Source organism: Leptonotus elevatus, chromosome 1, assembly GCF_054856555.1.
Source record: "Leptonotus elevatus isolate MCC_2025b chromosome 1, RoL_Lele_1.0, whole genome shotgun sequence".
Classification (NCBI taxonomy): Eukaryota; Metazoa; Chordata; class Actinopteri; order Syngnathiformes; family Syngnathidae; genus Leptonotus; species Leptonotus elevatus.
In genome coordinates, this window is record NC_141239.1 from 24,994,874 (window position 1) to 25,020,331 (window position 25,458).

At 40.1% G+C, this 25,458-nt stretch overlaps 4 protein-coding genes and 1 long non-coding RNA gene across 11 annotated transcripts; 4 read left to right on the forward strand and 1 right to left on the reverse strand.

The window, feature by feature from the left end:
- The first annotated feature begins 1,445 nt into the window (after positions 1-1,445).
- LOC147181366 (hemoglobin embryonic subunit alpha-like) lies at positions 1,446-2,548 on the forward strand. The gene is made up of 3 exons (XM_086086901.1): positions 1,446-1,611; positions 1,681-1,888; positions 2,314-2,548. The coding sequence occupies exons 1-3, from the start codon at positions 1,514-1,516 to the stop codon at positions 2,440-2,442; spliced, it is 435 nt and encodes a 144-aa protein (XP_085943027.1). The 5' UTR covers positions 1,446-1,513; the 3' UTR covers positions 2,443-2,548.
- Positions 2,549-5,830: 3,282 nt separating this feature from the next.
- On the forward strand, positions 5,831-9,742 carry LOC147181367 (uncharacterized). 3 transcript variants are annotated; one of them, XM_086086911.1, is made up of 4 exons: positions 5,872-6,102; positions 6,284-8,059; positions 8,227-8,336; positions 9,595-9,742. In XM_086086911.1, the coding sequence occupies exons 1-2, from the start codon at positions 5,915-5,917 to the stop codon at positions 6,843-6,845; spliced, it is 750 nt and encodes a 249-aa protein (XP_085943037.1). In that variant the 5' UTR covers positions 5,872-5,914; the 3' UTR covers positions 6,846-8,059; positions 8,227-8,336; positions 9,595-9,742. The 3 variants fall into 3 exon arrangements, with proteins under 3 accessions (XP_085943054.1, XP_085943037.1, XP_085943048.1); XM_086086928.1 differs by lacking the exon at positions 9,595-9,742 and having other exon boundaries at positions 5,831-6,102; positions 8,227-8,569; XM_086086922.1 differs by lacking the exon at positions 9,595-9,742 and having other exon boundaries at positions 8,245-8,569.
- On the forward strand, positions 9,689-11,487 carry LOC147181368 (hemoglobin subunit alpha-1-like). Its single transcript, XM_086086938.1, has 3 exons — positions 9,689-9,856; positions 9,931-10,138; positions 11,265-11,487. The coding sequence occupies exons 1-3, from the start codon at positions 9,762-9,764 to the stop codon at positions 11,391-11,393; spliced, it is 432 nt and encodes a 143-aa protein (XP_085943064.1). The 5' UTR covers positions 9,689-9,761; the 3' UTR covers positions 11,394-11,487.
- A 1,284-nt stretch (positions 11,488-12,771) lies between these two features.
- On the forward strand, positions 12,772-25,393 carry nprl3 (NPR3-like, GATOR1 complex subunit). Of its 5 annotated transcripts, none has more exons than XM_086091896.1 (14): positions 12,772-13,188; positions 13,388-13,454; positions 14,659-14,697; positions 15,278-15,410; positions 17,015-17,089; positions 18,270-18,423; positions 18,490-18,565; positions 18,631-18,798; positions 20,074-20,230; positions 21,336-21,442; positions 21,631-21,760; positions 22,499-22,691; positions 23,068-23,269; positions 24,549-25,393. In XM_086091896.1, the coding sequence occupies exons 1-14, from the start codon at positions 12,975-12,977 to the stop codon at positions 24,712-24,714; spliced, it is 1,881 nt and encodes a 626-aa protein (XP_085948022.1). In that variant the 5' UTR covers positions 12,772-12,974; the 3' UTR covers positions 24,715-25,393. The 5 variants fall into 5 exon arrangements, with proteins under 5 accessions (XP_085948022.1, XP_085948031.1, XP_085948040.1 ...); XM_086091905.1 differs by having other exon boundaries at positions 18,631-18,768; XM_086091914.1 differs by lacking the exon at positions 14,659-14,697.
- LOC147181370 (uncharacterized) lies at positions 16,814-19,858 on the reverse strand. Its single transcript, XR_015096743.1, has 3 exons — positions 19,760-19,858; positions 18,250-18,448; positions 16,814-17,150 (listed from the first exon to the last, which is right to left on the reverse strand). It is a non-coding gene; the product is annotated as an uncharacterized LOC147181370 (long non-coding RNA).
- Positions 25,394-25,458: the final 65 nt, after the last annotated feature.

Consider the following 25,458-nt stretch of genomic DNA (forward strand, 5'->3'; position numbering starts at 1 on the left):
GTGAATGAGTTAATAGTGGGAAATGTTCTTTCAGATTTTTGGAAATACTAATATGTTTGATATGTTTATAAACGTACAAGCATTGTGACCGGATGTATCAAATATGACACAAATCCAAAGTCACGTGGAAGTAGATTTTCAAATTATTTTGCTCGTTTGTTCAAAAGGACCAATAAATACTCTATTTACAAAGAATCCGAATTTCCTCTCATGGTTCATGCTTCAGGCTTTATAGGGTTAAACAGTTTCCTTGCACGCTTCCATACACCCGGCAACAGGGAGACGGTTCACCTGAATGATGAGACCCACCTGACAGACTGGTGTTCAAACAATAACCTTGTCTTGAACACCGGCAAGACCGAGGAGGTCATTGCGGAAAATTCTGTTATGCTTGCATAATGACGATAAAGATTCTTGATTAACTGCCATTAAAGGTTGTCATATGATTTGATTTCATCACAGGGAAAAGCACACGTGACACAAAATGTGTCCTGATTGGTCCACCAATAAACCAGTTTGAGTGGTCACATTTATGTATAATGACTCGGTTATTTTCAGAAAAAAATAAAACAAGTGATTAGGGTTGGGAAAGCTGCTTGTGCTGGCCATGTTTAGAATCAGCAGAGCTCAGGCCTCTGCCAACGCTGAGTCATCCAAATCCAATTTCGTCATGACAAATAATTCCTATCTAATGTCAGAAAACTGCGATCACTCGCCAGCAAAATTGATGCGGACATCTCTTCACTCTAAAAATGGATTGGTTAAAAAAAAACTACCAAGCTAGTAGGTTAAGCTCATATTGGCTTGATTAAGACTGCACACATAAGTCATTGTTGAACAATTTTTTATTTTATTTTTTATTTAGAGAGGGAATAAACAAAGTATTTAAGTGTACATGCAATTTACTTTTTATGCTCTATACAACCATCATTTTTGTTTGTTTGCTTTTTTTACTTTGGTATTCCATTCGCACACATACAATATGCGCAAATTTGTACTTTCTGATATTTTATTGCTAAAAACGTGACAATATTTGAAAATGATCTAAATGTGCTCCGATTTTTACTTCTGACTGAATCCATATAGGAACAGTTAAATTAATATCAGATGGTATTGTAACCCTGAAGATTCGTCTTTCACAAACTTATACGGGTCTGGTCATAACTTTTTGGTGACGGAAACAATTGATTGCAGGATTACTGCCATTGATACTCGAATGATCTGTGTTGCTTGGTTTTACTGGCAAAAATCGTGAATTCTGACATTTGAAACAATAACCAATAAGCAGACAAGAGATGAGTTTGAGGTCATTCGAAGTTGCTCATGCTAGATTTTCTTGAGGCTGAGGTGTGTCGCTGCGAGGCACAATGAGTAGATGCTGGGTTATCTCCTCGCTAGGCGTGCGGCGGCCTATCTCGTCGGAGGCGGTCCTGGGTGCGGCCGTGCTTTTTCGCCTATAAAAAGCCCCCCGCCACACTTCAGTAGCATCACAGCACTCATAGCAACTGCAAAGATGACCAGTCTCACCGAAAAAGACAAGAGGACCGTCAAGACCTTCTGGGACAAAGTGTCCCCAAAGACCGAGGACATCGGCATGCAGGCTCTGTCCAGGTAGGCCTCAGATGGACGCTCACATTTTTTTGGCGTCCGTATTCATGACTTCTTCTTCTTCTTGTGTAGGCTGCTGGTCGTGTACCCTCAGACCAAGACTTACTTTTCCCACTGGAAAGACTTGGGACCCGGCTCCGCACCCGTCAGAAAGCACGGCAAGGCCATCATGTCCGGCGTGGGCGAAGCTGTGAACATGCTCGCCGACCTGAAGGGAGGCCTCATGTCCCTCAGCGAGCTGCATGCCTTCACCCTGAGAGTGGATCCCGCCAACTTCAAGGTAAACCTACGCAACTGGCAACAGGCGGTGAAAAATTGAACACAAAACAAAGTCAAACAAACAACTGTGCTTAGCTTAATTCAAAACAACACAACAAATAGCATCAATAATCACAATGTGGACAATATGTAAAAATACTTACACATATTTTCTTGATCCTCTCCGAAAAACAGCAAACGACTGCAGTTATGAGCAACTTTCAGTATTTGTGACTAGGTTCTGCTATAAATGAACAAAGATACTTTTTTCTTCTTCTTTTTTTTTTTGCAAATAAAGCATCAAGTCAAATGAAATGTATTCAAAAACCCCAGAGGCATAAAAAATCTACTTACAAGAATATTGTTCGTAAACTAAAATATTCCAACAATGAAAAAAGTGTGCGGCTGGCAACGTAATGATACATGGCGCTATGCTCTTCTTCACAGATTTTCACCCACTGCATTCTCGTGGTTTTGGCCAGCATGTTCCCCCTCGAATTCACCCCCGAAGTGCACGTGTGCATGGACAAGTTCCTGGCCGCTGTGTCTCTGGCCCTGGCTGAGAAATACAGATAAACAGGCGGAGGAAAAAACTCCCGGAAAACAGACGGCAGCAGCAGCATGTCTTTACTGTGTGCTTGTCATCAATAAATGCAAAATTTAAAAAAAGAAGAAGCCCAAACTCGTTTGACTGTTTTTTTTTTAAATTAGAACGCTCAACTGCAGAATTTCAAAGTGACAATACAATTCCAAGTTTGTACCAAGTGGCTTGTCATGTCTAAAATGTGACAACGGTGTTTCCCCAACCATAATTGAACTAAGCACCCATTTTATATGAGAAAAATCACACAGCACATAAAAAATATTGAAATAATTATTATACCATTTTATTAACAAAACCTATCCAGTGAATCGGGCTTGTTTAGTAGAACACAACGCTCGTCTTCTGTCGTATGGCTACAAGTTTAACCTATTGGATCTTCTGCCATCTAGTGGAAGAACTTTACTTATACTCTATTATTTAGAGTATTTATTGATTTGTTCTGCCTGTCGTTAAACGTCGCTGGCTGGTACGGTATTAGTTTATTGTAAAAATAAATTACAAGCTAAAATTTACATTTATGGGTTAAGTTTATTGATGTGGATAGACTATTTGAGGCATCATACAGTGATTCGATCCTAATTGTCTCCATTGGAATTAGACTTTGTTACCATCATTAAAAATCCCTTTGAACCCGGAGGGAATGTTTTAAGTAAGCTAATGCTAATACTAAAGAAAAAATAAAAGTAGTCAAGTGTTACCATTCAAAATATTTTATTAAATGTACAAGTCACGTTTTCAGTAGCCTTTTTTTTTTTGACACTGACATTATAATTTACACAGCCATATTTGCATTTTATACACTTATAAAACGCTGGAGAACCCAAGATCCCTTTTCTTCTTTGGAAAATTGTGAACTATGCATTAAATTACTCCACTGAACACCAAAATATCAAGTTAGTCAATTTTAACCCTTTATTCTCTAATTTAGGATTTGGAAGAAATTTGACCCATCGGGATTTAGGAGTATAATTTCGAAGAAACATAATAACAAACACTGTCAATGTAAACTATTTTGAATTCAGGAAAATAACCACTTAAAGACACAGCTACATTGAACAAAGTGTTTTGCTTTATTTATTGCGTGTTAGAACTGGATTTCAAATGTGCAAATGTATTTGAATGAATTTATTAGTATATATATATATATATATATATATATATATAAACCATGCCTTTGGGCATTCTGCAAGCTAATACCAAATAGATGAACAAAATATACACAATTTCACCAACTGATGGTTTACAGAAAAGATGATTTTGTTTGGATAGATTTCCAGTTCAACAAAACAGCATGTTGCCAGCCATCTTGTCACTGCTTATGTCAGTTCAATATTCATACACTAGAAAAATAAATAAATAAATTTGGGTAGCAGGGACCAAATTTGACCCCGTGGGTTCTCCAGTGTTAACATTTTTAAAACGTACTGTACTGTACAAAACGAGTGTGCTATTGATTTGTGTTGAGGTCATTTTTCTGCCACTAGACGGCATAATGGCATTTGTAAGACGTTGGTGACAGCTCAGTGCATTTTTCTTTTCATATTAAGAGCTATCTAATCTTCAACATGAAGTAATTGGTGAAATTCTGCACATTTAAAAATTTGGAAAATACAGCAGTGTCCACAAATATATGCATTATTATTAAATGTATTACTGCTAAATATTGACGTGTTGCGACTGGAATTTCCCCAATACAGGCTTTCCAAGTAAGGGGTGGTCAGTAATCATGTGTTAAAGGAACTTTAAATTAACTCAAAATAACGCACTCATTTTGATACCCCTAATCAAAACAGTAATGTTATATAATATACATATACCGATAGATAAGCTAGCTTGCTATCTTTGCTAGATAAATTAATAAAGCTTTAACGGATGGGTCTGTGTTCACTTTATGTCACCTTAAAGAACTATTCTTGAAAACAAGGAGCCCCAAAAGTATATTACGTATGACATGAGAAGCTACTTTTGGTGCGAGCCCTCTGACCAGACAGCAGTGAATACTCATGACGCTCGCTCCTTGTAACGTTAGCATGCAGGATGCCAACATGCTGAGCTCATGCCTCAAGATGGCGGCGATGAGACCTTGTAACCTAAATTTGTGCTTAGTGGCCGCCAGCTGTTAGTTACTCTTGACAGCTGCTCGCTTCGCATGTGTTTAAGATGACTATTAAGACTTTAATGGCGTGAGGGGAGTGGGGAACGGGACATTTTGTTTTGGGGTGCAAAAACATTTCAATTTCCATTTCACATAGACGATATTACTTTTCTGTAAAGTAAAAATAGATGTCTTCTAAGTTTGACACAACACAGAGAGAAACCTTGCCAAATTGAGTAAGTCAAGTATATAAAATGAGGCTTTAAAATGATGGAAAATCAAAGTAGACTATCCCGTTCACCTCTCAACTGTCAATCAAACAACCTAGAAAATGGATGCTACTACATCTAGCATCTTTCTTTTGCCTACACATGCACAGACAAACATGTTTATATTTCATATCTCTGCTTAAAGCCTTGGAATGCTGTATATCCACTCAGGTCATCATGGAGCTTTTCCCCGCCATGACAACGAGGTGCTCTAAAGCGAGCCTGCTCCACATACGTACTCCCCACATACATACGTGATACCGTCAAAGCTCCCCATGCATTCAGACTAACACAATGATATTCAGTAGGGGTGGGAATCTTTGAATGTCTCACGGTTCGATTTGATTCCGATTTTTGGGTGTGCGATTCGATTCAGAATCGATTTACGCTTCGGGGTCGATTTTTGATTGACAATGATTTTTGCTTCAATCTACAGATGTGCAAGGAATTGTAATGATCTACTCCAGTCTGACTTGCTAATGCTAATTAGCGCGCTACTCGCGGCACTCCACACTGCAAAAGAACAACTTTTATTGGAATAACTTGATCGTGACTTTTTCCTTCTACTCTCTAATGTGGTCATTTAAAATCGATTCTGAATCAGACTGAATGAGAATTGCGATTCTTATGAGAATCGATTTTTTGGCACACTCCTAATATTCAGTGAAATTATTTAACATGGTAAGTTTTCTTGATTCAATTTGCCCAAGTCACAATAACCTGGCAAGTCCAGAAGATTCGAGAGTGGTTGTCTTCATTTGTCCCACAAATTCGCCTGGGGGAGTTTCTCGTCTTGAAATATTGCGATGCCACCTGTTGTGACTCAGTCGAAACACAAACAAGATGTCGCCATGAGCCTTGCTGAGCCATCTGACGACTCCCAGGGTATCCCTTCCCTGGGTGACACATGGGAGCAGCCCTGAGCTCATGCTCTGTAAATAGCACCAAGGAAGCGGGGGGCCGGCATAGCGGAGGTATATTAAGGCGAGGAAAGACCACACAAGCCAGAAGAACAAGCTCAAGAAGAAACCCAACAAGACGTCCAGCTGAGTTAGTTTCCGCTCTACAAGTGTCAACCTCATGTCTCGACACGCAGCCCTCAGCAGCCTCTTTGGCGATGACCCCTTCTTCAGCCAGGGAGGGCTCCTGTGGCCCCTTTCCTCGCTACGCCAGGACCTGCTCAACCGTAAAGTGGAGCTGGCCGACAGTTTCTTCAAGGATGGATCTCGACTCTTCAATTCACCCCTCATGGCCTCCGCTTTCCGCAGGTACGTGAATGGATGGAATGATAGATGAATGGATGGATGATGAAGTAAATGGCGGGACTGACAGATTTAGATCAATGGATGGCAGAAAAGTAGATGGGCAGACACGTCAAATCAGTGTAGTCACATTCAGTCCAAATTGAATGAGTTTGAATTTCAAGTGACGTCTTTCCGATATTCTCAGAATGGGCGACCAAGACGAAGGCGAACAAGAGGAAACGCAGCGGCAAGTCCGGCAGGATCAGGTCCAGCAGGCCTCGCCGCTCGACGACCTTCTGGTGACCTTGGACGCCCGCGGCTACGCCCCCGGCGACATCAGCGTCAAACTGGAGGGACGCAGCTTGCTGGTGATGGCTACCAAGCAAGCGGGCGCTCAGGAAGCTCACTCCTGCTCCTCTCCCTCCTCCCGAGCCTCCTTCGCCTCCTCGGCGGCCTCGCAGGTGGGCTTCAAGCAGAGGATCCACCTCTCGCCTCACCTGGACCTGTCCGGACTGTCCTGCTCTCTCATGGAGGACGGACAGCTGCGGATCCACGCGCCGGTGGCTAGGCAGCCAATCACGGAAGGGCCCAGTGAGCCAATCGTGGAGGAGAACAACAAGTCAGTCACGGAGGAGCACAGCAAGCCAATCGCGGGGGAGCGCAAAGAGCCAATCAGAGAGGTGCAAGAGGAGGCCAACCCTCTTTTCAGGACTTCCTTGGAATTCCCCGTCACAAAGGAGCAGACTGAGGCCCAACACACACACTAGCACACCTAAGTCAATTAAACCCACAACTACACTTATTTTAGTTGCACTACAATTGTTTTGCATGTGTTGTATTACTTTATTACATCCAAATCGTGAATGAACTCCGTTTGAAGACGTAGGGTCATTGGCGTGTAGTGCTTTTATTATGGCTGTTCTGATGTACAGTATTATGATGTCCACTAGAGGGTGCCAGAGCATAAACATTTTTAATTCTCCAGATTTCATTTTCTATGTCTGGTGACCAGTCTCAAAGTCAACGGACGGAATAAGGCTCCAATTTAAACGCGCCTCATGTCAAGATAAGTTGTATGGGAAATGGATGACAGGTGGTTTTCTTTGCCAAATAATCGAAACTTTTCTAGCATTACACTTCATTTTTGATTTACAATATTACTTTTCAAAAGTAGTTTTCTAACTGGGGGCCCATTACGTCTCCTCAACTTGGCTACGAACCAGTTAAAACCTCTGATTGTGACGCATATACATAAACCTAACATTCATTTGCTCTCCGAAGCACTCATCCTCATATCTGCAGTCTTTTTTTTTTTTTAAGAGAATAGATAGACACATATGTTTTTTGTTAGCTAAAGTTACAGGGGAGAAATATTTAGACAGCCAATACAACAAACACTACAAACAAATATAAAGCTTAATCAAAATGAACGCAGAATATTTGATACAGCTCTTTTGATGCTATTATGACATTGCACATTGTAACCTTGTTGCTGGTCAGGAGCCAAATAAAATTCACAAATTTCCCCATGAATTAATGTTCATATTTTTACTTACTTAATAAAAGTATTTGAATCAATTATTGGTGGTTTTGTTGGTGCATGACAAGGTCAAAAATGTGCTTGTATCCCCACGGGGAAAATGTGCTTATCAGGTATTCTTTTTTCTTTTTTTTTCAAGTGCGGTGCACGTAAGCTGATAAGAGTGCTGCGTGTGTCTGACAAGTGTTTGCTCACAAAACCCACTGCGTTGGCACGCATGTTTTGCACACTAGACCCACAAACTAACAGCACTCTGTGCGGTTTTAATGATTCCGTAAATGCACATTTGAAAGGATTGGATCTTGGAACTGTGAAACAGTAGATGCCGCCACCGCATTTGCACAGGTTCCAGCAGAAACATGCACATCTTTGTATAATATTTTAACTTTCTTTTAATTCTTTTTTGGCTGGAATAACATTCCGAGGATATTCTTTTCCCAGGTAAAAATGGACCCAGAACATAAAATTTACTTTTTCATTTGCTGATGTGGCGGATGTGTACTATATGGCCTGCACCATTTGGATACCATCCAGCAGGCACACATCATATCTGGGGTGTGCCTGTCACCCGCCACATGATATATAACAGCTCCGTTGTGTCCCCATAGTGGCATTTTCATTTTCAGCAAAAGCACCAAGATGAGTCTCACCGCCAAGGACAAAGAAACCGTCAGGACCTTCTGGAAGCTGACATGATCGGGAGCGAAGGTCTGTCCAGGTAAATATGTCGCCAGCCAAGACCAGAAGCACGTCACATCAGGTTTGAACAGCTGAAAATTGAACAGAAATACAATAACAGGGGAGAAAAGCAAAGGACATTTATTTACCTTTAGTCTGTGTCAGTCTGTTGAGATTCAGGACTCATGTTTTCTTGGGTTGTAGAAAGTCTTGCAAAAAGTTGGAAAATAAAGTTTATGACATAGAGACCAATAAAAGTATTTTCCAAGTCCATCTTGAAGAAAACTGAATCAGAATGGGATCAAACCCTTACAAGTAAGGACCCCCCCCCCCCCCCCCCGGTTTCAATAAATGATCAAAAGCAATGATGAATGTGTCGTGTATTTTTTGTTTGGAATAATTCACTCTTTCCACAATCTCGTAATCACTCCATAGGGATTTTTACACATATAGAGTTCAGTCATTAGTCAAATGAAAAATAATTTTGCATTACATCAATGTTGCTATGTACAAGACAGAGCAACGTCAGCTGGTGGACTTTACATAGTAACAGTATAGATACAGTATGTTTGAGCTCTGACAAGCGCATATTTATGCCCATCCATCCACGTTATGATGTGTTACTCTACTTGTACCAAAGACATTTCACTCCAATCCGCGCAACGCATCATAAATTGTTCACTACTTTTCAAAGTTGCATTGTAGGATACATTTAAGTCAGGGGCGTAGCCAGAAATTTTTCATTGGGGTGGCCAGGGTGAAACCATGACTCATATAAGTTCATACCTGAAATGTCTAAATAAGTGGTTGCATGCCGACCTTGGGCTGACCCCTGGCCACCACGCGCCTCCGCCATTGATTAAAGTTACTGAATGCAGATAATTCAATTTGAATCACTACTGCCACCTGTGGCTGAAAAATGAAACTGCACACAACCTTCTTCACATACACAATGCCCACATGACATCACATCCGCAGACAAAGAGAGCAATTCGAACCCAAATCCAGTCTAGAAACTATTAGCCAGTGGCTTGCAAAGGTATTCATTGTGAACAGCTAATGTGCTAATCTATCAATTAGGAGAGGTTTCAGTCATAAATGATCAAATTGCAAAATATATTTTTGTGCAAATTGTTACAAAGAGCAGCTTTAAGGCAGAGCTGTCAAACCCATTTTTGTGGCGGGCCACTTTACAGCTATGGCTTCTCTTTAGAGGGCCGATATTACGGTGAAACCAAATAAATATAATTGAATTGTCTTTTTGTCTAATCGTAATATTATGGGGTTTTTTTCAGCAGTGGTGGTGGGAGTGTATTGTATCTTCTGCAATCTGCACCACTTGGATGCAATCCAGCTGGCAGCCACATCATATCTGGGGTGTGTGCCTGTGGCCCCTTGCCACACTGCATATAAATGCTCAATTCTGCCCTCTTCGGGGCATTCAACTTTCAGCCAAAGCACCAAGATGAGTCTAACCACCAAGGACAAGAAAACAGTCAAGGCCTTCTGGACTCTGGCATCCAAAAAGGCAGATCTCATTGGGAGCGAAGCTCTGACCAGGTAAATACGAGCCCAGCAAAGCCGAGACGCACGTCACATTGCAATTCCTTGATGAGGTTTGTGTGCCTTGGCAGGATGATCTTTGTGTACCCCCAGACCAAGACCTACTTCTCCCACTGGAAGGACTTGAGCGTCAACTCCGCTCCGGTCAAGAAGCACGGCAAGGTGATCATGGGCGGCGTCAGCGAAGCCGTGGGCAAAATCGACGACCTGACCGGCGGACTGCTGAACCTCAGCGAGCTGCACGCTTTCACTTTGAGAGTGGATCCCGCCAACTTCAAGGTGGGCGCACGCTTCTCAACTCATTTGTGGCTTTTTGAAAGAGCTCGTTCAACGTGTCATATCGCAATAGGACATATTGGTGGGAGTTTGTCACATAACCTTCAAGTGAGTCCAAGTTATTGTGGAAAACACCAGTAAAGCCATTATCTGAGTTAATCAAGTTACAAGTCAAGTCATATAATCTGGCTCAGTATTTTTTTTATTTTTTTAGTTGCAAACCTTTCCTTTTTCACGATTTTATTAAAATCATAATCCTTAAATTAGCATACATAGCGTATGGAAAGGTTGAAAAGGAATTTGCTTTCCGAAACAAAGTCAATGGCGCACGGTCTTGTCAAATGTCAAACATAAACAAGACTTGTCAGGTCATGTGGTTCAAGCCAGGTCAAGCCTCATGAATAACAAGTCAAAGTAGGGCTGCTCGATTATTTAAAAAAATATGAATCATGATTAATTTGGTAATCATTGAAATCACTATTAGGCCGATCATTTGTTCTTTTTGGCGCAAAAAACAAGAAAGTATGACGACAAATAAATGTCATAGAAATACTATAATTATCCAAGTTTCTTTTGGGTCAAACAAGATTTTTATTCAATTAGTCATTTTAAAATAAAACAAATGTGCAAATATATACATTTAAACAACTCAAAATTAGTACGAATAATCTTTTATTTTTGTTTACATTTATGGCGATTTTATAATTGTGGAGTGTAATAAATGTAATTGTAATTGAATTTTGATTAATTGCACAGCCCTCCGTCAAAGACAGGTTGAGTGTTCCATACGTTTTAGCCAAGCTCATCCCCAGTCTTAAAATTGGCAACTTAAGCTTGACTCAAGTCAAGTCACGTGACTTGAGTGCCCCAGCTTTGCATTTTATTTAGTTCAAAACATTTTGTATTACTCATTAGATTAGTGCATAATTTCCTTGTAGGGTATTGAAGATCGCCCCTGTTGGCCATCAGAAGTTCTGAAAAAAATATTTCATTTTGTGTTATGACTACAACCAGCATTTAACACTTTCAACAAATTCATTTTTGGGATTTGACTAAACAAGGATGTTTTTTTCCCTCCAATCACTTAAAGCGATCCATTTAACGTATTGTACATGTTTTCCATTCCCAGGTTCTGTCCCACTGCATCCTTGTGGTGATGGCCATGCTGTTCCCAAAAGACTTCTCCCCAGAGGTCCATGTGTGCATGGACAAGTTCCTGGTTGCCCTGACTCTCGCCATTAGCGACAAGTACAGATAAACAGCATGACCCTCAGCAAAGCTGACAGGATAGTGTGCAATTCTCTCATTCTGTTGGGCTCAGATTTAATAAATGACCAAAAGCAATGATAAAAGTGTCCTGTTTAATTTTTTTCAAGTGTGTGTGTCATCCTATACTCGCCACACAACGAATGTGCTGTTGCGCAGTTTGTGGGGTTCAGCAAATACTTTTTATGAATGGTTAACCATCAGCCGCTGGTTTTGCTGTGAGTGGCATCCCAACATCCCTATTAACAGCCACACAAAAATGCATAATGTGATTTACAATAATACAGTGCTGCCTAATTGTAATAAACTTTTTGACAATAATATGTTATATGTGAGCTCACTAGTTTACACATAACATTCTGAATGATTAATATTACATTTGTGGAATAAGAGTTATGAAGCAATATCCAGCCATTTTTATTCATCTCAGGGGGCGGCCATTTTGCCACTTGCTGTCGACTGAAGAACAATGTTGCTGAGGGCTCATGCAACGATCAATCATAGATCACCTGTTTTCTGAAGCTGCGCTGTGATTGGTTGTTACCTGAGACCTGAGCAACATTGATGTCATCTTCAGTCACTGATCTGAATATATGAATGGATAGCCGATAGGCCAAGACTTTTGAAGCCGCAAGGCCGCCATATTAGTCCTTCCAAGATATGTTTCTCAGCATACGATCCTATACATTTACAGTATCGAAATTTTAGAACATTTGAGACAGTACTTAGTAGAAACAGCATGATTTATGATGTTTTAATTTGTTAAACATAAACAAGAGGACTTCGGACATTTTACAACTTGCCTTAAATACATGTATAAATGATATGCTAAACAATGTTTACAGGAGGAAACTTGTATATTTTTTAAATTAAATAATTATAACTGTAATTCAACAAAAGATGCCTCTGCCAAATCTAATATTTGGGACTGAGGAACTGAGGGATAAAAGAAAAAAGGGGGTCTTCAAAGCAGCACATACCGTCCACTTGTTATTTTATGTTTTTACTTGTAAAAAAAAATAGTGAACACCCCAGCACAAATCCCCCACCCCATCCCCGGCCCTATACTAACTGTCTACGAGCTGTATATGTCTAATCTGTACGTATACCGTAAAGTTTATACAGTAGTCTGCTTGCGCCTTTATCAAATCATGATCGTATTCCCCCTTTGTTAAATTAAAATAACAATTTCAAAAAGCAGCGTAAAGTAAGCATGGTTAAAGGTTTAGCGTGAAACGAAAGTGCTGTTTTGTTTGACAAAAATCACGGACTGCAAAAAATGTACTGGCGCTGTGCATCGCCTTTATCCCATCGGAAACACTGGTACGCATGCGCCGTGTTGCAGCGTCACTTGTTTCTAGTCGGACACTTTTAAAAGCACACAAAACAATCGATTTGAGTTGGGGAAGTTGAGGCAACGTAAAGGTTGTGACTGAGATTTAAAACATTTAGAAAATTATTTAAAGCAGTGTTTAATAAGCATCGTCAAGAGTTTGCCTTGCAGGGAGCAGTGTTTTAACTTCGTAGCAAAAGGTGTCGATCATGTGGCAGCTATGCGAGCTGGAATGCTAACATGATGCTCAACCCATCCGGCGGCGGCGTATCCGCTGATGACCAAAGAAAATCGGCGGTCGTGCAGCCAAGAATCAGCTTGTACAGAGGCCCCCGATGCGGACACAAAACCAACCCAATAAGTGTCATCCTGGTGAGCTCTGGCAGTCGCGGGAACAAGTTGCTGTTTCGCTACCCTTTCCAACGAACCGCCGAGTGCTCGTCGTCCCACGCAGGTGAACGTTTAGCATCATACTTGGCAGCATCATTTAATCAGTTGCAATATAAACGGATGGGATGTCATACACGCACAAGTTTCGAAATGTGCATTTAGATACGACTAAATAAATTTACCTGCAAAAGTCCAATATCCCTACCCCATTGTGAATAGTGTATGCCAAATGATGACTTAGGCCGTATCTTCTCCCCTACAAGCGAAACCGCGGAATCGTTATGCGCTGAATACGACGGGAGAAGTTGAAGATCAGGATGGAGATTCAAGGTACTTTCTTGCTTTTAATCTTAATAGTTTTCAGGAACTCAAACACTGTAAGTACGTACACATTCGCTCGTCGTGCTTATGATGTATTTGCACTCCATTGCCCCCCCCCCCCTCATATGATCCCCTCCAGTCAAATTAATAACAAAGCAGTGTTAGCATAATTCATGTGAGAACTGTTAAGCTAAATAATAGCCTATCTGCTGAGTTGGGAACGTCATTTACAGTAAACCCGTGCATAAGATCAAGCACAATACATTTGAAAATATGTTATGTGGCAGTTGTGTAGTAGGCCAATTGGGATGTGTGGACTGCACTGTTTAAAATGTGAAAAAGACCAAAATCATATTTCAACTTTAAGCATTTCCCTTCAGGGGTCACCGCAGTATGTCTTTTAACCAGTTGCAGACTAGTAGGGGTGTGAATTGCCTATTACCTTGTTATTAGATCTGTATCACGATTCATAGGTCACGATTCGATTCGATACTGATTAATCCTGATACAAATCTATAAATCAATTATTGCTATTTTTTTCTTTCTAAATTTAATTCTAAACTCAAATTTAGAAATTAATCATCAGTAAACTTGTACATGTACACTGTAAGATCCATCCATCCATCCATCCATTTTCTTTTCTGTTTCATGTTTGAACAGCATTGAAATCAAATTTTAAGGTTTAATGTCCCATTAATATAACATTCTTCCATAGTTCAAGTGTGAACCCTAAATAAGACATTTTGTTGAATATTTCCATCAAAAATTGATGTTTGAAAATCGATTCGGCTGCTTATTGAATGAATCGATACGAGAATATCGCGATATATTGCCAAATCGATTTTTTTTTTTAAACACCCCTACAGACTAGTCAGTGTTTGCCACACCATGTTAAGACTTGGGCGGGCCACCCAAGTAAACTGTCCGCCACACAAGAAGTTCTCAAGAAAATGTAATACAAATATATTTAAAAACAACAACAACAACATGTCCTGATGAGATGTAGCCTGTGTAAACGTTAGTTCACCGTCACTCACGTGTTGCTCTTGAGGCTAGAGGAGACGTAACAAGACTAAGAACCACAGATGTTGTTTTCCCTGCATATAAAGCCTGTCAATGTAGGTGTGGATGTGTGTGCGCGTGAGTGTTGCAGCTTCCCATTTTTGTTTGCTTGTTTCTTTTTGTTTTGTTGATGGCCCCATTCCCATTTCAGAGAGCCATCTTCATTAACTGACGAACAGTTGGTAGCGGGGTAAGACTGGACTCCTCCGAAAGCACCTTTTCCTTTGCTTCCATCACTCGCTGTCTTTTCTTGTATTTAGTGCGACTGATCGATTTGGATTTAACCTTCTTCTTTTTTTTAACGCGTGAGAATGTTCTCGTGCATATTCCCAAGGTGAAACTGTGTTAATTCGCTGTTCTCTTTTGCTGTACTCTGCTTTATTAGAAACGGATTCAAGTGGAATCAAAGCAACCTGCAGCATGTTGCACTTGTTGAAATTGGCTGCAAACTCCAATTAAATTCACTTCTTTTTTCTTCTTCCCAATGGTTACGTATTGTGTATTTGTTTTTCTCCAGAGCCTTTCATTGCAGCATGAATGTCATGACACATTAATCCTTTGCAGAATGTTCATCCAAGCACAATCACACACCCACACCCACACACACACACACACAAATGTCATTTCTATGACACGCAAATCACAGGAAGTGTATGTAATTAAAACCGCTCTAAACATTTCTCATCTTGAAGATCACTGCTTCCAAATGTGTTTTTTGTTGTCGTTTTTTCTAAACCCCCTCGCATGAACCTCGCCTTTCCGTCTCTTAGGTTTTCCGACAGCATCCTGGCGACCATCCTGGCCACCAAGTCGGACATGTGCGGCAAAAAGTTTGAGCTGAAGATCGACAATGTTCGCTTTGTTGGCCATCCGACTCTGCTGCAGCATCCGCCCATCATTCAGGTCAGCAAGGAGTGAACCTCCACAGCTCTTTGCTGCTCCTTTGTTTACATCACGCTCCCGATACAATTTTGTAATTTTCAACTTGGTGCTGTTGACATCTTTGCCTCTATCTTGGTCACATTTGCCCATTTACAACCCCAATTGTTTTTTTTAAATAGATTATTAAATCAGACATTTTGGGTAAATTTTAGACTCTACGCTTGGAATTTTTTAAAAATTTGTTCTCTCCAGATGACATAATTTAGCAATTTTAATGTTAATGTAGAGTAGATGTTTTATAAAACGTTTGACTGGATGGATTCTTCATTTAAATTTAAATTTAAATATTTGTCATATTGCACTCCATTGGAGCAAATTAATAATGCATTTTTTGATTTTAAGAAGTGGAGATATGCTTTGCTGATCATGGAGAAGAATTACATTTTAATTTAAGAAGTGGAAGTTCCTATACTTAAACTGGCTGTATGTAGAAAGGTTGTACAGTAAGTAAGCTAAGCAATATATAAGAGAAAAGGGTGATACTGATCTATTCTATATATCTTTTAAAGAACATATTTTTGTGGTTGTGTAACAACCTACAGCACAATATTACAGTCACATGTGTTTGAGTTACGCTACTTTCCCAATTAAATTTTTTCACTAATTCATTTAATTAAACATCCATTCATCCATTTTCGTGACCGCTTATTCCTCAAAAGAGTCGCAGGGGTGCTGGAGCCCATCCCAGGTGCCTTCGAGCAATTTAATTAAACATTTGTTATAAATTTTAATTAATGGGTTATTTACATTTATTATACTGTATCTGCAGTGCTTAGCAAATGTATTTTATTCGACCACCTTACCCTCAATGTTTTGTCTTTAAAGACCGCACGGTTATGAAGTAATTGAATGCAGACTCTTTCCATTTGTGTGAGCTCAGTCAGTTTGACCTTATTCGCCGGTTGTGAGGAATTCCAAGTTGGATTCACCCTTTTTGAGCACTGACACTGTTGTTTTTGTTCAAGAATGCAAGCACTTTAAATAACTGATATTTGACATATTAATCAAGACATTTTCACAGCATTTATTTGAGTCACAATTAAGAAAATTCAACGTTAATAACAAGCATGATATTAAACATTTTAGAAATATTTGGGGTTATTCCAAATTTTAGGATATTTTTTTCCTACTTCGCCAAATTTGATTTGTCAAGAACAATTCTCACATAAATTCTGATAACACTCTTTTTTTGTTGTTGTTGATTGGCAGAATAAAATAGAAAAGTTTGAAAAATATATAGATATGATTGAGAAATTAATTTAACATCATCGTCTAGTAAAAATATCTTCCTATTTTATTGTTTTGACCTTTTTTGCTTTTTATTGAAAGCAGAAAATTGGATGTACATGTAAAAAATTTATTATAAAACCATCAAAATAGCAATTTAGAGATTTTTTTTGTACATTTCATTATAATTACTGGACATGGGTGCATTTCTGAACAAGGTATTTTCCAGATCGTTTCTACATTTATTCACATTTTTATTTTACATGTGCAACATGATTTTTTTATTGCACCTCTTAAATGTTCCATATAAATTTCACATTTATCATTATTTTTTTCAGGTGTCTAAAACAGATCCTTCGCCAAAGAGGGAGATGCCCACCATGATCCTGTTCAATGTGGTCTTTGCTCTGAGGGTATGAAAAGTCTTGCATATTAAGACACCACCAGACACTTCATTAGGTACACCTGCACAATCTAAAACATAAAAAATATGAAAATATGTCAAAAGGTGATAATGCTCAGTTTTGATTGACACCTGACAGCGTGGTCTTATTATAACATTGTCTGTATTTGATTACATACACTACTGAGAGCTGCTATATTTGGAATATTTTCACCCCCAATGTTGCCAAAGAAATAGCAATTTTGATCCCAAAAAATAAGTGAATATCTTGGCTAGGTAAAATGAATACATTTATGTCAATTTCTGATATGAATATCAGAGTTTGTTATGATTCTGCCTGTGGGTGCGACTCAAAATAAGGGAGGGGTTAGGGTGGACTGTGTTTTCAAATGATAGTCTTCGCTATCTGTGATGGCAGAGGGGGCCTGAGGGGCAGGGAGGGACATGCATGCATGTTTAATCGTATTGCTTGATGGGGCGACACCTGTTCCTGCCCTTGCTGAGTCATGGTGAGTGGCCCACTCAGCTGAGTAGATGACGGGGGTAAGGCGCTCAAAGAGGCCGAGTCATGTTTTGTGTGGTGGGATCTGCCCGGCGACTGGGATGTTTGTATGCCGTCATTATAAGCAAACATGATTTACAGTATTATTATTAATGGCATCAGTAGAACTGTGCTGTAGTTGAATGAATACAACTGAAAGATTTAGAGTGAAATGTATGCATGTAGTAGTCAAAGATTTTCCATTTGACTTTTAAACCAGACAGTCACTCAATTAATGTGCTAATTTTAGCTTGATCGAGACACGGACGCTGGTAAACTGTCAGAAGTATCTTCTTCTTCTTTTACATAAACATCATTAGTGAGTGAGTGAGTGATCTGTTGCACATTGTGAACATAAGTTGGGGGGAGAGTACAATGAGGCAAAAAAAAAACAATCAGAAAAAACAAATATTTTGATAAAAAGTAGAAGAAATACAAAAAGTGTTAAAAACAAAAATACTAGATTAATAATGCACCAATAAAAAATAAATAAAAATAAAAAATAAAAATAATGCACCGATATTAGAAAAAAGGACAAACGCATTTGACAATTTTTTTTTTTACAAATAGAAAAATAACAAAAAAATGGCGGGGGGGCGGTATATGAATACTAAACTATTAAATATTACCAAATGTGTTGTATTCACAGGCAAACGCCGACCCGTCGGTCATCAGCTGCATGCAAAACCTGTCCCGCCGCATCGCCATCGCGCTGCAGCACGAGGAGCGCCGCTGCCAGTACCTCACCAGGGAGGCCAAGCTCATGCTGGCCGTGCAGGACGAGATCACCACCGTCAGCGAAAGTGAGACCCCGCGGACCCCATCACACTAAAAAAAAAAGAATCGTTCAATGCTCTTTTTGTTGTTAGTGAGCCCGCAGTCGCCGTTTAGACAAATTCTGCCCAAATGTAAGCTGGCCAAGGACCTAAAGGAGGCGTATGACAGGTTTGTTTGTGGTCACGGCATCATTTCGTGCTTCGGTGATTTTCACTAAGCATATGTTTCTTCAGTCTGTGTACGACCGGCGTGGTGCGGCTGCACATCAACAACTGGCTGGAGGTGAGCTTCTGCCTCCCGCACAAGATCCACCGCATCGGCGGCAACTACATCCCCCCCGAGGCCTTAGAGCGCAGCCTGAAGGCCATCAGGTGCGCCGTATTCTCATCATGCGCCAGCAGGTGTGCCCGTGTCACGCATTAGGGAGAGATTAGACGCTCGGAACATTTCATGTCTTCATTATAGTGAGCAACATGAGTCGGGTTAGTTCACGACTATCTAAGTATTGATTGAAAATAGGGGCAAAAGTGGAATATAACGGGCAGATTTTTTGGGGGGGAAAGAAAATAAAAAGAGCATAAAACTCAAAAACAAAAATATTAGGGAAAGCAATAGAAAATAAAAGACAAAAAGTACATCAATATTAGAACATATGGGGTAAAATAAAAAACAAAAACAAAAGTAATTTATTACAGAAGCAAAAATTCAGGATTTCTTAAGTATGAAAAAGGAAAGGCACAATAATAAATAAATAAATGGATTGAGGGGAAAAACATACTAGTATATTAAGGAAAATAAGCAAAATATTAGAAAAAATACACAGCTAATGTAAAATAATAGAAAAAAACTAAAGTATTACATTTCAGATGCACAAAATTTGAGGGGGGGGGGTTATTTTATTTTATATTTTTAAACCAAATATTACCAATAATAATATATTTTTTAAACATATAACACGTAAGACAATTTTTTTTTTTCAACGCTTCTCTACATATAGCCTTTTTATTTGACCATTTATGACTAAAGCATCTTCTAATTAGCAGATTAACACCTTAGCTGTTCACAATGGGTACTCCTGCAAGCCTCTGGCCAATAGTTTTCAGACTGGATTCGGGTTCGAATTTCCCACCTTCTGTCTGCGGGTGTCACGTCATGCATGCGGCGTGTACGTGAAGAAGGGAGTGTGCAGCCTCATTCTTTGGGCCACACGTGTCAGTAGAAATTTGAAATTTAAATTTCAAATTAATTTAACAATATAAGATAAAAAAAATAAAATTAAATAATACACAAATATTAGACAAACAATACAAAATATTACATGAATGCACAAATTTTAGATAATACATGTTTGTGCAAGTGTACCTGATGTTGTGTCCACTCTCCTTTTAACCTTATTAATCCATATAGTTGATATAGTATTTTCTATTGTTATATTTCATGTCTGAGTGGTGGTCAGTGGCCTCTATAGGTTAATATGTGCACTTGACTGATAACAAGTGGAGTCATTTGAAAACAAGGCATGTTGGCTGTGATCTACTGCCCCCTGCTGGTAGTTTTGAATCATTACTTCTACTTTTTCACCAGCTGTTTGCACAGCCCAAGGATACGCATGCACCCCCTGACCTGTCCCTCCAGAAAAAGGGCCTTAATTATCTTGATGTGTGGGTGTCATCCAGGCCCTATCACGCTCTGCTGCTGCTGGAAAGTGAGAAGGCGCTGCTGGGCCAACTTCCCGTGGACTGCTCGCCCGCCATGATGCGCCTCATCAAGACGTGCTCGGCGGTGAAGAACCTGCAGCAGCTGGCTCAGGACACTGACCTGGCCCTGCTTCAGGTGAGGCAGCTGTCTACGCACCTTCATGTCAGAAGCAGAGGATGTGAAACACAACAATTGTGGTTCTCCTATTTTGATGTTTGATTTGAGTTGATTACAAATGGCGGGGAGGAAAAAATAAGAAAATGAAAGTCCAGACCTCTGCCAAGTCTCAAAACAGTGCCTTTAACTTAAATTGCTGTCAGATGCGCCATTTTAAGGAGATCCAGAAGGAAATGGGGTTGACATCAAAGGTCAACAGTACTAAATCTGCACTCCCCTTCAAAAGTATTGAAGCATTGAGGGCAGTTTATTTTTATTTTTGGGGGTTTGACATGAAAATGTGAATATGAGCTTTTATTTACATCTGGAGCTCATGTACACAACTTGGCAGATAGCAGCTTTTGTTTGAAGCCACCCATTTTTCATGTGAGCAAAGGTAGCGGAATATGAAAAGCGTGTCCTGTTATGTTGATGATTCAAACAATGAATAGCAACTTTAGATTTGAGTTTTGCCTGTGAAAACTACTCTCCGAGTCAGACATGTACAATGCTGACTGTAATTTGATGATTGCCAAATGACACATTGAAGTTTACAGATTACAGTAGCGCCTCAACTTGCAAGTTTTTTCGAGATGTAAGCTGTCACTTTACTTTTTTCGCCTTGATTTGCTAGCAAACATTTTAGTTACAAGCATTCAAGGTGGCAGCGAACTTAACTTAAGTCAAAGATGGTGACAAAGTCTCTGGGAGAATACACGCACCACTAGATTTGATAGGGGACGCCCTCATTTAAAGTGTTTACATTCCATGATTATGCGTAATTGACGCACATAAATCGACGGGATAATCTGCGCAGCCAAAAAAGTGTGCAGCAGAATGCCATTTGTGACTTGGCAATGTGGGATAATACGCCCCTTTGTCACTTATGCCGTCTGTATTATACTGCCCCCTGGTGGCCCAGGAATGCACATTAAAAGGATATATCCGTGAGTATTGAAACATGAAATCATGATGCACAAACTGTCTGATTTATTACACTCGATTTCATGTATTTTATTTCTGACTGTTTTTGTAAGCCACATAGCTGTCAAGTTAAAATGCTCACGTGTTGCTTTGCGGTCAGATTTTCCAAATTGCAGCCCACCTGGTTTACTGGGGCAAGGCCATCATCATCTACCCTCTGTGTGAGAACAACGTCTACATGCTGTCCCCTCATGCCAACATCTATCTGTGAGTTGTCACTGCTTATCATATTCATCCAATGTCAGACCTCTCTCACTCACTCAATCTCTCTCTCTCCTTTTTTTTTTTTTTTTCTTGAGAGCTCAGTATTGTTCATGTATGTCATCATCATTGCTCTTTTTTTTCTTTTCTTTTTTTCTTTTTATTTTGTAAATCTCTCTTAATGCACTGGGCAGATTCTCACCTCAGGCCGAACAGTTTGCACAGCAGTTTCCCGGTCACGACCTTCCTTCCATGTTGGCCAAGTTCTCGCTGCCGGTCTCGCTGGCCGAGTTCAGGAACCCGCTGGAAGCTCCTGCGCAGGAGGTACGACAGCCTCACGAAAAAACGTTTGACATTTGAAACGTCTTTGTTTGAAATGACAATACTAAAAAGTGTCAGGAAAACAACAAAACATTGTGATGAAGAATACAAAAATAATCTGGAAATAATTTGGTAATACTGTATATGGATAAACATGAGGGATGTTCAATATCACTTTTTTCAGACCGATACAAATACCAGTCACCGATACCGACACATTGTATTGATACTAGTACTTTTGATACATAACTCCTCCCCCAAATATGAAATTAATAAAAAAATTATATTCTTCTAATTTTTAGTTCCTGATAGTAATAATAGGATAGCCAATACTGGTATTGACTGGTGTCGCGAGTACCGATACCTAAGATATGGGCACCGATACTATTACCTGGTATCCCTAATAAAAATATTGAAAAAAATCACCAATGGGCTCCTTTGCACAAATCCACTACTTCCTGAACTCATTGGCCATTGTCGTTGTGGTTACTGAGGTCAGGCACACCTGGATTAATCAGTTGGTCCAATCATGAAAGGCGGGATATGAAGGAATGGTACTGAGTTCAGGAAGTAGTGGATTTGTGCCCATTATACAACTATAAAACAGATTGAATAATACCACAAATACTAGAAAATAATCTGGATAGCTCCGGCTGACCTAGTAAGAGAGTGTATGACATATGTATGACTGTATGTATAATAGCGAGTAGGTGGGATGACATGTGCGCATGCCCCGGCCAGGCTCAGCTGATCCAGATGGTGGTGTGGATGCTGCAGCGCCGCCTGCTCATCCAGCTGCACACGTTCGTCTGCCTCATGGTGCCGCCCGCCGAGGACGAGCCCGCTTACAGGGACGACGACCTGCCGCTGGGCGCGCGGGTCGCCGGCGGCCGCGGCCTGAGCACCCCGAGCGCCCTCAGCTTCGGATCTCCAAGTATGGCAACCGTGTGTGTGAGTGTTTTAAGAGAATGTCTGTGAGGGAGAAGGGGAAATATCAACAATAAAGTTGATTTGCTTGAAGGTGGAAGTCATGTAAAATATTTACATTGATATCATCTATGCACCCAACACTACTTTAAACTCGGTATTCTGATTAATTTCCCACTTGTATGCATTTCATGGGGCGGCCATTTTGCCAGGTGCATTTTTCTGCTTGCTTCATATTCCTCAAATGCAGTATTAATCAGAATATTTTAAGTTGTCGACTTGTGCATCATGATTTTGTGTCTCATATATATATATATATTTTTATAAACATTAACAAATACAACTGGCTGTGTGACCATGTGTGTTCTCCCTATTGTGTGCAGCAAGCAGCGACGACATGACCCTGACCAGCCCCAGCATGGACAACTCCAGTGCAGAGTTGGCCCCCGGCGGCGACGATTCTCCCCTCAACAAAAGGATCTTGCTGACCGAAACCCTGCTGGCCAGCCTGTCGGAACACGAGAGACAGTTCATCCTCAACATCCCAGCCGCGCAGAATCAGGAGGATCTCCGCATGTTTGCCAGGTCACTAAATTTGCTCTTACGCTTTGATATCTCGGTGGTTGTAGTTACAGTAATCTCTGGACTACAAGGCGCACCCGACTATAAGCCGCAGGTGTTTTAATGTTACCGCACCGGGTTCCTACTACTTTCTTTTCCATAATTGTTTCACTCTCGTTCTGTCTCTTCTACTATATTTAGGCTCACTTAGTTTTGTTTTGCTCTTGCCTGACGCTCTTGCGCCTCCTTGTGATCTGATGAATAAGCCGCACCTTTGTATTAGCCGCAGGGTCGAATGCAAGTGAAAGAAGTAGCGGCTTTTAGTCCAGAAATTACTGTAGTAATAAATATGCCGCTATCATTATAAATAATGGGGAAAACCCCCCAGATATTTATATCTGTTACATAGGTGATGCCTCTCCCAGTTAAAAATGTACTGTCAAATTATACATAAAACTAAAAGAATTAGCTTAATGTTAACACACTGCATAATGCAACAGATGGGCTAAAGCATCGAGTAGCATTCTTAAATAGAAAAATAAAACAACTCACAGGAATGTTTTCTTTATCCTCTGTGATAAATGACTAAGAATGCTGTAGTTTATCCAGTCATGCACACAAGAAGGAGTCGCAATGAATTAATCATAATACACAAACTATTTATTTGTTTTCATTATTTAATTGTTATTGTCGTCAGGCATGTGCACAAACATTTGGTTGGGGGAGGCAGGCGCCCAAGTCAAAAATGTTTACCCATTACCAAAATCATTTGCATTAAGAAAATAATAAAAATTAGTAAATGCATATACAGTGGTTTCTTTCCATAACATGATCAACACAGTCAATAAACCTAAGCTACAGTGGGGATAAAAACGGGTACATATCTCACGAGAACTCAATTGGCAATCTGATATCAAAAAATCTTTAGGGGGAATTGGTGATGAAGTTTAAAAAATAAATATATACATTTTTCAACATTTTAACAACCTTTTTATCAAAATAGGGCTGGTGTTTAAGCACCACTAGAGGTCTGTCTGTGAATGTGCCTGCGTAGTAAGCTATGTGTCTAAATAAAATAAAATAAAAAAGGGGGGGGGCTAGAGTAAAACAATGCCATTACCATTCATTTCAAAGGAGAAAGATGATTTGAGATTAAACTTCTATTTCAAGGCAGCACTTGTATTAAACATAATCACAAAGACGTGCAACACTTGCATTTGCCCTCTTAGGGTCATAATTCTTATTCATTAATCTTTTAAAAGCGCAATTTTTCCCCATAAAAAATATTTTTTTAAACTTGCAGGCTGCTGCACTATTTCCGAGGCCACCATCACTTGGAGGAGATCATGTACAACGAGAACATGCGGCGCTCTCAGCTCAAGACGCTCTTGGACAAGTTCCGCAGCGTGCTGGTGGTGACCAATCACGAAGATCCCATCATCTCCATTTTCCAGTCTCCCACAGAGTAGCTTGGTAGTCGTTGTCGTCGTGGTAGTCGTAGCAGCAGCGCCAGTCGGACGCCGTCAGTCACGCCATGTGCCTGGAAATTCATGTTTAAAGACAGAAAAAAAGGTTGATTTATGTTGATTTACATGACATGGAGACAGTTTATTTTGTATCCTTTATGAGCCAATTTTAAATAATAAATTATTTTGTACATAGTAGAGAGGCCTTGAGTGTTCAGATAAGGGGAAATGATGGAGGTGGCAGATGTCTTTTGACTGTGGAGGGGGGGCACACGCTGAGTAATTAGCTTTCCAGACGTCCACCTCACGGATCCCGGAGGTGGGAAGACCACTCAGGACATCAGATGGGCTGTTTTTGCGCTTTGAAGGAGAGGCGAGGGCGTTCCAAACATCTGTGGATTCAATAAAAACTCAAGTCGCACCCCCGCCAAACCCGAGGCATGGATGTTTATTCCCCAAAAAAAAGAGACTCTCAGCGAATCTCAGCCCAAGACATGGGTTGACTTAAATTTAGTTTTTGGTGTGTACAGAAGTGAGTTGCTACTCCATATTTCACTTTTTGAGAACTAATATTGGACTGAAGAGGATTCTCCCACCTCAAAATTATTTCCCCACCTTTGACAGATTGCAGTTGTCCAAAATGTCTCATGTTAAGATGATTAATTAAATCTTTCAAACACAAGACCTGTGGGCCACACGTAATTGATTACTTTGTGCTTATTTACATACACCCCCCCCCCCCCACAC